A 17076-nucleotide genomic window follows, 5' to 3' on the forward strand; every position below is an offset into this window, starting at 1 on the left:
AGAATAATTAAGCGCTCGTGATTTCATCAAGTATTCAATATTATTAATTTCCAAAAAATCTCCGAGTACAATAATCGTAAAAAAGTCGACGCGCTACTATCTCGTTACAAAATGAATAAAAAGTATCGATTCTCGGGCAGCCAACCTGCGTAATACACATTCCTCCAATTAACCATGGGTTGGTTGTCCCATAATTTCGCATTCAGAGGACGCATCGAGCCGCATTAATATCCAGTCGGCAGACAGTTGGGCATTAATTAATTGCCTGACAAATAAACAGACTCGCAGGGTGTATGACGTTAATTGTTAACAATTGCCGCATCGGTGTTCAGGATTCAACCCCTTCGGCTTGCATTGGGGGAGGGGGTCCGGTCCGATAACGCGGGTTCTTTCGATTCGGTGTAAACACCGATTTACGTAATTCACGCACGTTTCCACCCGCTGGGGGTTGGTGAAATTTGAGGCGGGGGGAGGGGGGGGGCGGGATTTCGGCGCGTGCCGAAATTCTACCTCATATCACAAAACTCGCCCTTGTTATACCTCCGTTTCTCACAATCCCTTTCTACCGGGGTGAATAGCCGAGCTTCCTCCTGCGATAAGACGCCCCCGGCTATATCAGATTTCACTTAGGATGCTAACAATCGACCTCTTAACTTATCTACACCGGTGTAATAACCTCGGCCCAACTATAATGGGACTCCTCTTTCCCGAATTGCCCATTTTTTACAACAAGACTTCACATGCTATACTTTTATCGCAATATGCCGGGTTTTCGTAGGATTTTCTTTAAACAAAACGTAATTGTTTTTTTTTTTTTTTTCTTCACCGTCAACCGTGTAACCCAATATTGTATATTATGGTTCTAATTATATTACAAATGTCTCCGATCAACGATCAATCGGAAAAGTTTCAAAAGTATATAAAAGAACGTTAACGTATTTCTCGGAAAAGCGTCAAATCAAATTTCTCTGATTAATCCACGATACGTTCAGGAAATACTTTGAAATTTCGTACTTTGAAATGTACGTGAGGGTTTTTGAATATATTTCGAACGATGTTTTGACAAAATCAATGATAAATTTTCTCATTCAACTCGTTGAATAAATCTGCGAAATTTAGACTAAAAAAAAAAAAAACAATTAGTCATCAATATAATTACAGCGCGACGAAATTACCAACACCTGACGAACAGGTTAATCAAATTTTAATGAGCAAAACAAATTGATCTGGAAAAAAAAAATCGCTTATAACGAGCAAAATTAAAACTGTGTATATAGATTTAAGATTGAGTGACTGACGTAAAAATCTGTCACCTATAATAATGCGAATCTTGTTAATTTCTCAAGACTAAATATCACACGATTTTCGTTATTACGCAAAATTGTGCCAGCTAAATTTCACTGTGCGGTAATCCCGTGATGGTAATAAAGTTTCGCGCGCAGGTGAATGTAATTAAACGTCACCGAGGCTAAATATTAGCTGCGTGTTTTGGCGGAAAATGAAGAAATTTAATCTGTCAATACGTCGCTGAATTTTCGCGCCTCGACAATTTTGCAACGAATTTCGCAGCTAACCTTAATCGCGAATCTCTCTAATCGTAAACCTGCCCGAGAAAGTTTCTCGCGGCGCGTTTGTAGCGCGTCAGACAATTTTTTCGCGCGTCAGCCCGCGATCCATGGATCTATGGATCCGTTTTACGCAACAATGATAATTGTCCAACCAACCTTCTTCGTTCGGAATAGAGCGGCGACGGTGATTAGATTCCCCGGGATCCCGATGAGCATGAATAGCACGCAGCATCCGGCGGCGAAGTAGAGCAAGGAACGAGGATAGTCGGCGAACAGTTCCGCCAATCCCGGATCCTCCAAGACGTCTTCGAGCTGATAGTCAGAGTTATTTGCCCACGAGACATTGCTGGCCATCCAGTACTCCAGCATCTGGAAAATCGTTCGATAATGGTTGGATTTTAAAGATCCGACAAGAGGGAAAAGAAGAAGAAAAAGAAAGAGGACGAAGAGGGTGTGGAAAACGGTTAACCCTTTCAATCGTGGCGGTAAGTGTTCTTACCATCTATTTTAGGGGAAGGGGGGGGGGGGGGGCAAAATGGGGTAAAAATTTTTTTTTTCGAAAATTTCGTAAATGGTCAAAAATGTCAACTAGCATCATTTTACACCATTAAAAGCTTAAAAAAAAAAACATTTGTACACTTTTTGCGAATAAATACAAATAAAATAAATGGAAATAACAAGAAAAAACTTTTTTAAAATTATGTTGAGAGTAAATTTTATTACTAACGTTAATTTAAAGAGTAATTAATACACGTATTTTAGATAAACTTTAATATTGATATTATAAATCCCCTGTTGCAAAAATCATTTTCTTCGGGCGTAATTAAGTGTCAGAAATATTTGTTAAATTCCAATGTCAATGTTTTTTTCGCACTAAAGTACGAAACGTTCAGATAAAATTCCAACGAATCCAGAAATCTCTATTTCTGTAAACTCTTTCATTTCTCAGGCATTAGCTAACAATCAGCATTTTCACCAGGCAAAAAATAAGAATCCTAGTTTCTCTCACTCGTGTAGAAGTTGGTTGAAATTCAAGTGAACGCGAATCAACAAAACTTCTTAAAATCAAAGTACCTACCTAACGTTAACAATCACCCCAACGCGGTAGATATAATCGAGAAACAAAAAAAACTGATTTAATTTTCCAGTCTATTGAAGAAGAATTTCGTTAGCAATCATTCCGTAGGTATATTCACGTTATAAGTTTTGCAGATTGATAAAAAAGAAATATATAAAAAAAAAATTATAAATCGAATCCAGTTTAATTTTAATTGAATTTCCGTCGCCTGAGATATACGTCAAACCTCGGATCTAATCAAACATGCCAAATTCATCCTCGATTCCAATGACATCTCAGCCTACCGACCCCACATACTTATCTGATATCATATCGTCATCATCCCTATCCGTCGAATTGAGAATAGAGAGAGGAAAAAAAAAAATAAATAAAGAGAAAAATAAAAAAAAAAAATGGCAAGAGAGGTAAGGGAGGGCGAAAAAAAATTCAATTAGACGAAACTGGCAGCTATATACCGCGTAATTGTCCAATTCGAATGATAATTAACTCGTTTGACTCTACGGTACACACAACACCGCGTATCGTGTTTGATTACGTGCTTTCCTACAGTGGTTCGTGTCTAGCAGAACGTATAATTATTATCACGACACGGCGAGCGCAGGCGGGCATTAATTCCGGTAGAGATAATGAAAATTTTACGTTCACCTGCAGCACCTATCACCGGTTGCATTGTCCCTTCATCGTTGTAGAGATAGGTCCTATCTACTGTTTGTATGAATGTACACACACGGGGCGAATCGGGGTTTCATGCGAGGAAATAATTTTCGGGCTACGTGTTACGCGGTGAGACGATCCGAAATTCATTAGAAATATTCAGCGATTATTCTTCGTACACAACTGAATTAGCTGATGTGAAAAGAATGGGAGGCGTGAACAAAATTATGAATTTTAACTTGTTGCGGGAAATTTTTTTTTTTTTTCATCCACTACGAGTATTCTTAACTATCACGTCATCTGGAATCGTTGCATATTCGAATTTCGGGTTCATTGAAAAACAATTTTCGAGATGAAACGGTGAAAGTAAAATTCTGGTACGAAGTATTGGAAATTCGAATTTCTTCTATGCACTTCTAATTTTCTTGATGAACTACAACATTGTTCGAACGGTCTGAAAATTCCCCGGAAGAATCTGAAAACTTTTACTTTTCACTTAGAACATTTCTATACGGCTTTCAAAGTTACAAAGTTGATTAGAAAAAAAAGTTAAATGTTCCAAAAAACAAAAAAATGGACTCCAATCGCTATGTAGTGTAAACGGTCAAGAAATGTTCCGAGTCAAGAATAGAAGTTTTTGAGAATTTTTCGAAGATTTTCGGACCGTTCACAAATTGAAATTGCTGAAAACAAATGTCTAGAAGAGAAAAAACAATTTCAAAAATTTTTTTTAGAGTTTCAGAAAAGGTCCTTTTCGAAATCACTTTGAATATTTGTAAATAATTAAACAATTGAATAATACATTTGAATAAATCCAGGGCACTGCTTCAGAGTTGGGACAATTACTGGAAAAAAGTTTTAACAAAATCACAAAATGTGAGGGTCAGAAGTTGGGTCAGATTCGCATGGAATTCCCCACATACGCATTGTCCTAAAATATCAACAAGTCTAATTTTTGTTAATGTGAGTCGAAAACTGCGAGTCGGAATACCTGGAAATTAAATAACAATGAGTCGGCGGATTTCGGTAATATTTTTTAGACTTCGAAGCAATGTATAAACGGAATTTTGTACGCGTCGTTGATGACACAGGTAACCGAATGAGGTGAAAGGATAAAGTACATATCATATATATGTATACGTATGTATGCATGGTTGAACGAGATGGAAAAAAGATCGCTGGTTACGTTATGGGCGCGCTATTATCGCTCAGCCTTTAAGTTTGGTATCGAAAACAATTTTTTTTTTGTTTTTTCTCTCCTTCTACCATGTAGGCGGGCAAAGGTTGTTTTCTTGACGTGTATTAGGTGCCTGCGAGCTGAAAGTTTACACAAAAATTGCCACTCGGGTCTCGAATTCTTTGGCGTGGGAGGCACTTGTGCGTGCGAATAGCATTCCAGGAACCTACTTGATACTTTTGACGAACGCGTGTCGTGAAAACGATCCGGCACTTATTGGCGATTTATCGCTGTTATCACTGGTGAAAAGAAAGCGGGGGGAAAAAAAAAAGAAGAAGCAAAAAAGCGATAATAAAATAGGAAAAAAACAGATACTGCACCGGCTTAAAACCATCGATTGGATAAACAAATACGTTTGCGGAATTTCAATTTCTGACGAATATAATTCTGTGGCTTAATGGCGACGCGTGCGTGTGTTTGGGAGGTGAATACTTCGCGATAAGTCATCGGTTGCGAAAAAAGATTCGAGGGGGGAGAAAGAAAACGACGACAAGAAAAAAAAAGACAAGAGAAAAAGTTTTTACCAATCTCGCAAGGATCGGACATTTTTCTCTTGTACAGAAAAAAAAAAAAAAAAAAAAAACAGATTCTTTCTATTACATTCCGTATAATAACATAAAAATGATCGGCTAAATTTCTTTAGAATTATTTATTTAGAAATTCATTTTTCAATTACGTTTTTTTTTTTTTTTTCTTCCCCTTCTTCATTTAAACATTATACAACAGCACTGCAATTCGAGGTTCAACTCTCACAGGTTGCGAATTAATTCATCAAACTCTTGATCTCGAGACTTTTCTGTTACATGTGCGAAAGTTATAAGATCGATGTAAAGGTTTAACAACAATATAATAAAATATAACAAGACTTGAGGGTTTTTTTTTTTTTATCGACAAAAATGAAAAACAAATTCCTCCCTATAAAATTGAATGGCAAAAAGGAGGAACAAAAATTTAAAAATTGAACCGATCCGTTGCGCGGAAAATTTAACCCGTACAATTTTTACCGCAGGGCTGTGATGGAGCGATATGCACATACCTTAGACACGAACCCGGAGTCTGGATAAAGTCCGTTTATTTTAACGCAGCACGCGTTCGCCTTCGCTCCGGCGATATTCGCGTTTCTCTTTTTTTTTTAAACGTCTATCTGTATTTCACACTGTCGACATCGCTCCAACAAAACCCACGTGGCCAAAAGGTAGATTTGCGAATTTCTGGAATAACGAGGCAGCCTCTCCTTCGGGCGTCAAGATTCATGCCTTGCGGTCCATCTTACGATGCAGGCTCAACTATTCGCATTCCCTGAATTTTCCCGCGATACTTTAGCACGGGCTATAGTGATTCAAGGGTCGGGGTTTAAGTTCCGAATTTGAAAAGTTCCGAATTTTTTCGCGACGAAACTTAAAGTAAAGAGATCAAACTTTGACGAAACATCAAAGTTTCCAATGGTCTGAAATCCGACAAGTCAAAATTCCGAAAGTGCGAAAATGTAAAGATTGAAAAATTTCAAGCATCGAATTTCTGAATGATCGAAGGTTTTCAGTTGTGCGAATTTCTAGCTCGGTGAAATTTCACTAATTTTCTTTGTCTTGTATTTTCGATATTTTTGTATTCGAAGTCCTGATCATTCCGATTTTCGGTTTTTCTGACGTTTCACCGAAACTTGATTTTTCGAAATTTTGCTCCGTCGGAACTTGAATTTTCGGAACTTTGAGCCATCGTGTTTCTGACCATTCGAAGTTTTGTTGTTACGTAAAAGTTTGATTTCTTCACTCCAAGTTTCGCCAGCAAATAATTCGGAATTAAGACGGTTTCGAAACTTTTCAAATTCGGAACTTCAACCCCGGCCCTAATTCAAATCGCGAGATAAACCTCAACCGTAATGCAGATTTTTCACACGAGTACAATCAGTTCGCAAATATTGATAAAATCACGTAACTTCGATCCGTTTTTCGGAATCCTTGTTTACATATTTTAACCAAATATGGTGATTATTATTTTTGGAATTTGACAGCAAAATCTCATTTTACTCAACAAAAAAGTATTCAGTACAATAATGTTTACGTTTAATCAGACAAGGGTGAATTTGTTTCAATTATGAAAACATTTCTTTCAAGCCATATTTGGTGAATTCGACAATTTTTTTTTTTTTGATGGAATCAGAAACATACGTATCGCAATTTTTAATTCTCGTCCCGTCATTTTATACAAGGCTCGAGTGAAGTAATCCTTCAGTATTGTAGGTCTGAAATATAAAAAACCCCTGAAATAATTACATTACGCTTGTCTCTCTACTAACCGCAATTTTATAACATCCATTTTCTGTTAATTTGAGCAAATAATGTCGGTATTTTAGAATTTTCCGATGGGTGGAGAGGCTTGATAAATGCCGTTGTATTCCACGTAACTTACCTACGTAGTTACGCATTGGTATTATGTATACGCATGAAACACTAACAACGATAAATAATTCGCGTATTACGTACGGTGAAACGATTTCGGACGTTCACGCTTTCCGTTTCGAGTTTTGCATACAACCCACCTGATCATTCCGGATCAGATTCATGTTCAACCATCGTAGACCGATCGACGTTGAATTTGAAGCGCGTGTTTTTTATTTTTTTGGTCTCAAATAAAATTATTGGCAAACATAATACATACTTGCAAAGAAGTCGGTAAAAAATTAAATTTTACGGAGTAAAACGAATTTTTTAAGCATTTTCATTGATTCCTTTGCAATAATATTATATTCATAATTTATCCAGCTGTCGTAATTCATATTTCGAGAATCTAGCTGTATTTTTCAAGAGAAAAAAAACCCAAACCAAACGCAGTTTTACAGTCGAGGATAAACGATGTCGGGAATAACGATAATTTTCTATCACGAGCTTATGGGATACCCCATAAGTGTACACCAAATAACGAACGATTCCAAATCACGAATCACTTAATGACCAGAAATTTTTATTCACTTTCGTTAGCTTCGAATTCAAATCGGAATTGGTCAAAATAATTGTCACCATTTGCATCAAATTTTCGAAAGCTCTTCCTTACGTACGATCGCAATACATGACGCACCTTCCAAATCATATAATTTCGAATCCCATCACGTGTGCAATTCGAACAATAGTTTCTACAAATCAAAATAAACCACCAAGAGGTACGTTTCATTCCGGTCGCATCCTGCACGACATATATTTTTCCTTGAATCGTTTCAATTTCAGCCGTTCCACGAGTCGATGCAGCAGCTATATTGCGTTATTATAGAGTTACCTCGATACGTGACTTTATTCCGGAAAAGCGTTTATATCCACCTGCATTATTTCAATCTCAGCGATTGGATAAAAACTTTTAGAGAGAAAACAAACGCGGATATACACCTGAAAGAAAATACCGGAATGAGGGCTCAGAGGTAAAGATCCGGAGAAAAAATGTTAAAAAATACAACGTTTTCCGAGATTGTATGCGCAAAGCTTTGCTAACTCTGTCGATACGATAGGATTACGTATTATTGCACGTTATTCTACCAATGGTATATACATATACATATAAGCAATGGATTTCTTAACGATATTATAGTATATACGACCAAGTAAGAATTAATTTTGAGGCCATAACGCGGAATCGAGTAAACTTCGATATTCTCGTAAACCATGCATATGTTTGACTGTATGTATTGTATATATATACATATATATACGGGTAAATATTGGGTAAAAATACCTCAAACAATATACGATTCCACAACAAATTTTCACGTTTCTCGGTATCGCCGGTCTTTAAATACGCAATACGCATCGCATGTACAACAGAGAAATCTGAAGAATTTATTAATTATGAAAAACGTTGAGGGATGAAGAATATCAGGTGATTTTTATTGGATTCATTAATGAACAGACGGAGACTCTAATTCATTGCAATCAGAGGAAACGGTTACACAATAACGTGATCCCTGTAAAATAACCAATAATCGATGTTTTATAATTAAATTTCATGGGTTTCGAGTTTCTTTTGTTACACATAGAATAAAGGGGGACATTTTTTTTTAAATAAAATTCAACTCAGCTGTAGTAATTTGCTAATTTTGAAGAATCAAGGTGACAATATTTTATGTTCGTTTCAACGAATTTATCAGATTATAAAACTTATATTTACGTCGGTCAAAGAATATCGTTCATTTAAATTACAGCCGAAAAAGTGAAGCGATTTTACACTAATTATTATTTTACCGGTCTAACAAAAGATCCGAAAATCTTCCAAGAGTTGTACGTGCGGCAAAAAAATCCTACCAAAATTTGACGCATTGATTTTGTCGTAACGTGCAACGAATATTTCTCTCGATTTCGCGACTCGACGCGTTCGATGAAACGAAATGGCGTTGCGGTAGAACCATAGAAATTACACATGCATTGTATATCACCTGAAGCTGCTGTGGCGCGGCATTCTCGTTACGAAATCAAGTGCACGCATGCATTACGCGAACGCTGTATGCATAAAGGTGCAATTACGTACATATCGCTGAACAACGCCAACGAGGTTAACAAGAGCCAGGCATGTCAACGTTCTATGCCCATAAATATTTTTGCATTCTTTCTCTTTGTCGTGTAAGCATCGCAACGATCCATGCTGAGGAAAAACGGTTATTTCGGGATTTCGGAATTTCCTGAAATTCGGTAAACCGTAATAAAACGAAATCTTAGTCAGTTCTTTCAAAATCGTTATAAAATTAAGAAAATAAGAACATTGTTCCCAACGTTTCGTTACGATAACGTTAATAACTTGAATCTCGATTATAAACTTCGCTTCATGCGATCGAATGTGTTGGCGGACTTGAAGAAATGAAAACTAAAAGGCATAGATCATTTGACTGCCAAATGAAAATTCTATCGTTACATTAATCCGTATACTGTATATAGAAAATTTACGAATTTCATTTTCAGTATATTTGCAATTTTTTCATTTATTTCGACACGTGCTGTACGTACACAAGTAATAGTCCTGACGGATAATAAAGGCATTAAGCACAGGCAAGCCGAGTAACGTAGAGGAGCGAAAAACAAGATCGAAACAAAACAAAAAAAAAAGAAAAAAAAACGGGACGGCGAAAAGATGCGTGAGAACGTGAAAAAAAATATATGTAGAAAACAAGGGATATTTTTTCATAGATGACATATATATATATATATATACATACGTGTGGTATAGGCGCATGACATCGAAACATATTTATATTATTTATGCATAACATTCTACAGGCACATTATACATACAATATGTATATACGCATGAATTACATACGCGCGAAAAATACCGCGCGACTAACCGTTTTCATTTTCACTCTAGGTAACTTTTTCACACACGCATATATACATATGTAAGTAACCTCACATCCTGATTTTTTTATGCATACGTATAAGATACTTTTGCTTTGTCTTTTTCTCGTCGTGATTTTTGTTACTCGCAGATACGTATCGAATCTTGTTTTCGTTTTGTTTTTTTTTTTTTTTTTTTTTCGCTTCGTTTCGCTATGTTTTCCTTTCTACATACAACACGTGTAATATATTGTATTATATGGATGCGCGTACCGAAGGAGCAAAGGAAACGCAACCATTGCGTAATTGTACCTCACCACTCACAAAACCTATTTTTGACCAGAAAAAATAAACTTTTTCTTCGCTTGAGAGTAAATGTTTAAAAAAATTTTCCCGAGCGTATCACTGGTCAAACAAATACACCGGAGAGATACAGGATGAGATCTTATTGGTCTGACGCACGTGTGAAAGTATACGCGTGTGTGTGTTAATTCCGAAAAACTATTTCTCGTCGTATAAATTTTTTTATTTTTTTATTTTTTTTTTTTTTGGTTTTTTGTTTTTCCTTCCTCAATAATCATTTCTCTCTCTCTCTCTCTCTCTCTCGCTCTCTTTTCACTCAATTTGTTTCTCTTCTTCGATCCTCGATTTCTCCTCGATCAAACGATACTCTCGTTTTATTTCAGACTCCCGTTGTACATATTCAACCGCCTACACGCGGACATGGATTCACAGGTGTGATGTAAAGTCTGTGAAAACCCACCGCGGGCGGCGGGCGTCTTGTATGAAAGGGGAAAAAAAAAGAATAGGCGGTAAAAGAAGAAGGAGAAAAATAAAAAGGAAAAGAAACGGAACAAGCAGAAGGTAAACAAGAAAAAGAAAGCTCTTGTAACCAGATTCGAGACCCTTGTCAGCCCTTGTAAAACGGGGGATCGGGCGTATCAATCGGGAGAACCTTTTGCGAGTGTTATATATGTATAAACAATTCCGTACACTATTCTCGACGTGTATCGAAAGTGGACGGAGAGGCGTTCCCGAAAGAAAACCTTGATAAGCAAATACACCGAGGTGGTGTGTAAACGCGTAAAGGATGTGCGTCAAAACTCGCGACGCTGCGTGTATATGGATCGGAGCTTTTTTTTTAATAAAAAAACATGAAAAAAAATAAAATAAAATAAAAAACATACGGTCACGCGACGCCGCGCTGTCATCGGGTGCTTGCATAAAGAGCTCTGGGAGCTGCATCGGGCACCTCGTTAGAGAAGCTTCTTGAAAAAATTCTTTTCGAAATTGGGGGCAAGGAAAAAAAAAAGTCATAAAAATTCATCGAGAGAGGCGCGCGCCTGTGCAAAGCTCGGATCACCGAAAAACCAAATATAGACGCTGCTCTGTGTGCCGGTATGTTGTAGGTATCTAAGATCAGTGGCAATAACCGCAAGCTTCCGTTTGAGATTAAGAAGGAAGAGAAGAAAAAGATGGGAAGAGGGTAAAAGTGAAAATGGGGAAACAAGGGGGGCGAGAAGCGGAAAGTCGCTTTGAATTACCTTGGATTTCTCTGTGTATTTTGTCAATCACCAGTAACGGCTGCAGCAACACATTTTTGAACGCCTCCCGCGAATTTGAAAGTTCAAACTTGAGAACCGTATTTTTAACGCTAAACATTCGTACTGTTGCAAGTCCGATTCTTCGTCATCTCCTCCGGTGTTATAACTCTTGTTATAATTTTATATCCGCTGCTCCTCGCCGCGGTTTCACTGCTTCTCGATTACCGCAATTAGGGTGAAATTATTCCGCGTTGCACAATTCTCGCGAATTCTCGCTAATCCGGTTTATTTTCGTGGATTTATGCAGGGATAGGCGTAACGCGAACGCTCTGTCAAAACATCAAAACAGTCGGACAGATTCGCGGAGCTTGCGGAGAGCTTGCGGAAACTCCAGTGGCAAGCCCGAAATACGTGTATCCGGGTTATTTCACAAGCTGATTGATAAACATTCGACCCGGAGAAGTTAATTTTCTAACAACTGTAGCCGGCAATGACTTCGTTTAGTTTTTCCACGGATCGCCGGTAACGTTTTGTTCGAAATGATAAATTTTATCACCCGGTTCCCTGCCACGCGGTGTAATGTAAATCCTCCTTTTTATCCGCTTTCGCATCGTCCACGTTTAAGTACATCGTTGGATAATATACGGAAGAAAAACATGTCTGTAAAAGAAATTATCATTTATACAGTTGCAAAAACGGCGAATGTATAATTAATCGCGTTTTAATCTGACAATACTGCGAAAATTAATTAGACAGATTTTTCTTTTGCAGGTGGTTTGAATGAGTCAATCAAAGCTTGTATACGGACAAGCGAATGAACAAATTGAATCACAATCGGTTCTGAATGATTACTGCGAACTGAATTAAATTTCGATTTTTTTTTATTTCTCTCTCTGAAAATGAAAAGGAAATGGAAAACCGATTTTATCTCAACTTATTTCTGCCGATTTTTTGTATTAGCGTCGTGTTCGAAAGCGTTGAGAACTTTACTTTACAAGCGCACGTGATTTGGCGAGATATTCGGGGAGAATCACTGTCACCGATCTCGTTTCGTCAAGCTCTCGGAGCCAACTGATACTCGCGTCGAGTTCGCGGAGTTTCAGAGATGCGCTTCGAGCAGCCGAGAAACTGAGAAAGAGATCCGCGCATGCGTGTGTATTTGTGTTATAAGTATATAGGTGTTGTATGTATACAAGTGTATGTGCCTAGCCAAGGTATACGGAAGGCAAGGAAGATCGGAAGAAGGGTTGGTGGTTAAAGCTGCGGGGAAAAAGCGCAGGAAATGAATCTACGAAAAACAATTTACTCCGGCAGAAAACTTCCGACAGAGTACATAAATTTTTCCCCGAGGAATTGGAGATGAAATAAAAAAAGAAATTGAGAAGGGATGAAAACAAAATGCGGTAAATAGGAAAATCGATTAATTAACCTGATGATAAACGAATTTGGAACGAAAACGAAAAACATTTCGTTGAAATTTTAGAATTTTAATTTATTTACGCTAAATCTTGTTAGGCTAGAAACATGATCGAATTGTTTGGACAAAAGTTGGGATAGGAAAATTTTCAGGAGAAAAAAATCTGAGGATTTATAAAAAGATAAATTTCAACTGGACGTCCGAACTTTATTGCAATTTTTTGCAACGCACCTTTTTTCAAACCCCAAGCGCATCTTGTTCGTTCAATTTCAACGAATCCCGGCTAGATTTTCTTCGTAAATGAGTTATTTCCGAATAAACAAACCGTTCGAAATAGATTTCTCATAAAAAAAAAATAATCTATTTTTAAATAGAACATGAGTTTTCTGTTAACAGCCTACAATGTTATCGTGTGTGAAAACTTTTCTTCGTCAGGAAGAAAATGAACTATGATTAATTGAAATTAAACAAACGATTGGTACTTTATAAACACGTGCAATTTTTTCCTGCATTAACTGGGCTTGCCTCGTTGTCGGTTAAAAATTGTTATCGTTGAACGGCCGATGGTTCCTTCGATAAAATTCGGGCACGGATAATTTTTCAATTCTTAAATTGACTCCCGATGCATCCTTAAGAAAGATTTTCACAATCCGTGAATCATTGTTTCATTCGGTGCGGACAAAGAGGTTCATAAAATTTATTGCCCCGTTTGTTTGTCGTGAAAGAGAGACTAACCTTGTAGTTTTTTTCACGGGTGTGACTCGTAGGCAATAGCGGTAAAAGCGAGCCTAGCCGGTTTGATATCCCCCGTCTTAATTTTATTATTTTCCACGAGCATTAACAACAGCTCGCACAAACATCCGTGCAGCTTCATTTCTGCAAGTTTAAATAAACGATTCGTAGTATCGGTGCCAGATATTCCCGTTGTTTGTCGCCGCTTTTTTCACCCCTCATTCTTCCTCATTTTAATTTAATTTCGACGAAGCGACGCTGATTTTTGCGCCAACTGACAGACGCGCCCGTCAGAATCACGCGAATACCGTACGTGATAAATATATGCGAGTAAACTTTAGATGTAGGCGAAAAAAATTTGAAATTCATAGCGAGTGTCTGTGAGCCGAAAAAATCAGCCGCATGAAAATATAACCCTAAAAGAAATCCGCCCTCCGCACAACCTTTGACGAATTAATTACAGAGTCAGACGGGACGTCCGATTCTGAGCTTGCGGAAATTACATATTATTATTATTAGTTACTCGTCTGTCGGAAAGGCGTAGAAATTTTGCCATGCAAATTTCTTCAACTCCGTAGAATATATGATTGGAGACATCTGCGAATCCGTCGTATTCTGAAAAGGGAAATTCTTTGACAAATATTCAGCACAATCGTCGGTTGCTTCGGTTTCGCAGAGTAAAAATTACAGCCGGAAATGCCTTCGTGAAGATGTGAAAATATTGGAAAAATCATCTGACGAAATCCTGGTGAAGAATTTTCACAAATCCGTAGAAAGTTATAGGTGACAAAAATCACCCGAACAACAGTGTTTTTTTTTTTTTTTAATATTGAAAATTTCGTCGAAGACTTGTTTTGTTCGCTCAGAAAAAATCTCTGTCTTATTATTTCCTTTTTATCAATGAGGCGTCCGAGAAAAAAAGTCAAAAATATGACGGGATTTCAGGTTGAAATCCTTGATAAGTTCTGCTCGGATTGATGATCCAGCGTCTCTGTTGTACCGGAAATATTTCTGTTAAAGCTCAGTTTAACGGGTTTTCACAGGTGGTTCAAAACACTGATCTGAGTACGGGCAGCAGGAATCTAAATCTTTCAGGAATCAATCTCTCTGACAGCCTTGCGAACAACTGTTGGCACTGACGATCTGTTGCAACAGCAAAGCACCGGCTGCAAGCTGAGCTTGTCTGTAATCCGCCAATTTGACGCCTGCACAGCAAACACTCGGAAATTTTTTCTCCCATAGTATGGAAATAATCTCTGTCGGAGCAACATTGTGATGAAATTTGTTGACTTTTACGAAAACAAGTTCTTTAAAAACATATTAAAACAGTACCGTGGATTCGGCGTTGTAGGTTTTTTTTTTTTTTTACAAGTTATTTTTAGGATGCAGCTTCTATAGAATTCGTCTGTGGGGAATTCGATTCATCCGGCACTCATTGATCTCGATCCATGTATAACCGGAATAATATTGTTCCTCGTGACTCGTGAACTTGAGAATGTGTCAGGCCTTGAACAACACATGGCAAAAGGAAAACATGAGAAGATTAAAGTTTGAATAATGAAACCGAAGTTTTGATTGTACTTCACAGAAATACGGAAATAAATTCCAGCCCGCAAAGTCAAAGGAAGTAAGTTCAATTGTTTAAACTTCATAAAGATTATTCAATTATCTTTCCGTATTTTTAATGTCAAAGTCGTACTGTTTAACCAACTTTAACGACTTGACCAAATTTGCTGATTTCGTTCAGTCAAACGATTCTTCGTAAATCAGAAGAAGAAAAAAAATTTCAATCAGGTTATTACTTCGTTTAATTAGGCAAAAGATTATTAATTATACCTTCTAGCGATTTTGCATACAAAATTTTAGTAGATCAACTGAAATGGTAAGAAAAAATGTATCTCCCTTTACTGCGTATTTGTGGTGAATTAATTCACCGACAATACGAGCGACGAATTTTTACATGACATTCGTGAATACAGAACTATTTTACATATTATTAAAATAGTAATACGTGCTAAAAAAAAAAAAGTTCGATACGAATGATTTTAGCATTCAGCAGATTTCGAATCTCTGAATCTTCATTATTTTTTCATTCAGTCACCGTTTCAATATATTCAATATCGCGAAAAAACAATTACGAGTTTTCAACGCTTGCTTACATCTGCGCGAAATTTCATTTCCTCTTAACGCTTCACTGCAATGAATATTTCAGATGAGTAATATTTTTGTTAAAAATCGAAAAACAATTTTTCTTCACCTTCTTTGTAAAATTACGAGTCCATCGTGTGCCACTGGAGTCACGTGACTTGCGGAAACAAGCTTCGCGGTGTTTTTTCATTCACCGCAGAGCTTTGTGCGCCTGCCGGCGAGCAACCGGAATGTCAAAACGTTGTACAAAAAGTTCTAAAATTAGGCGCACGCGTGTCTGCGAGAGCTTTCCGAAGCGTTTTAATGGTACGTAAACAAGCGATTGGTGAGTGAGTATTTGCGTTAAAGAAAGCGTCGATGAGTATCTAATTAGGAAACAAATATCATTGACAGGTTGTTGCGCAATGCGTCAAACTTTATTGCAGCTTTGCTGATCGATTTCAATACCTATTTACTTATACGATTTTTATCTCGCCGGTTTTACGCACGCCTCATAACGTATACTGTACGTTTTTAACGTTTCGGACTGGGATAAAGTGATATCAAAGTTACAACCGTGAAATGCGAGCGAATTCGAAGCGTAGGCGTTACTCGCAATCACCTTTAAATTTTTTACACAACAGTCCGTAGTAATTTTTTGTTATTGTTTTCCGTTTCTTTTTTCTTTCTTTTCTACTTCTTACGAGTCCGTAATTTTTACAAGAAAATTCAGATTCGTGCTGATTAGAAATATTGCGGTGACGTTTTTTTGTTTTCTGTTTGTTATCGAGAAACCAAGTGACGAGTTGTCATTTTTTACCAAAAATTTCTGCACTTCGTTGAAATCTGTTTTCACGTCCTTCTTGGAAACTAAATGAAATCTACGTAATTTTGTTAATTTTCTTTTTTTTTTTTTTGTTGGTGGTGATTGTTTTCTAAATTCTCTGTGATTCCGCGTATAATTTTTTTCAAACTGTTTTTGAAGAATCATTTTATATCGATTTTCTCGTTTCCCATTTTTATTTCTAATACCTATGTATCAAAACCTATACAATCAAATTAAAGTCCATTCAAACAGAAATTGTTTTTCTGTGACATTTTTCCGTGAAAAAATATCCTCAAAAAGAGTTATCCTATAATTTGGATGCAAGGAAAACAAGCTTTTCATTAAATATCGTTCATTTACTTGTACGAAATAATTATCGATACAGCTAAATTACTTGAACCAAGGTTACATGTAAGTTATTCTGCACGTGAAAAACAAAAAAGGAAATTAAGAAATTCCGGGTTTAAGAAGTTACAATTTTGCACCATTTTCAAAGAAACATTTGTGAAAAAAAATGATACAATTCAAGTCAAAACGATTCAAAGATGTACCGTCATTTTTTTTTTTTTTTTTTTAATATCCCT

The 17076-nt window shown here is 37.0% G+C and overlaps 1 protein-coding gene across 8 annotated transcripts in view; it reads right to left on the reverse strand.

Moving 5' to 3' along the window:
• LOC124184354 (G-protein coupled receptor moody) overlaps nt 1-17076 on the reverse strand; it is an 86162-nt gene that overhangs the window by 54486 nt on the left and 14600 nt on the right. For 4 of the 8 annotated variants that reach the window (XM_046573957.1, XM_046573955.1, XM_046573958.1 and 1 more), the window contains one exon: nt 1725-1937. In XM_046573957.1, the coding sequence (XP_046429913.1) occupies nt 1725-1937 (213 nt within the window). Of the gene's footprint in view, nt 1-1724; nt 1938-11390; nt 12463-17076 lie in introns of those variants that run through there. The other 4 variants (XM_046573952.1, XM_046573954.1, XM_046573956.1 and 1 more) reach the window with 4 other exon arrangements.

The sequence above is a fragment of the Neodiprion fabricii genome, chromosome 6, assembly GCF_021155785.1.
Source record: "Neodiprion fabricii isolate iyNeoFabr1 chromosome 6, iyNeoFabr1.1, whole genome shotgun sequence".
Taxonomy (NCBI): Eukaryota; Metazoa; Arthropoda; class Insecta; order Hymenoptera; family Diprionidae; genus Neodiprion; species Neodiprion fabricii.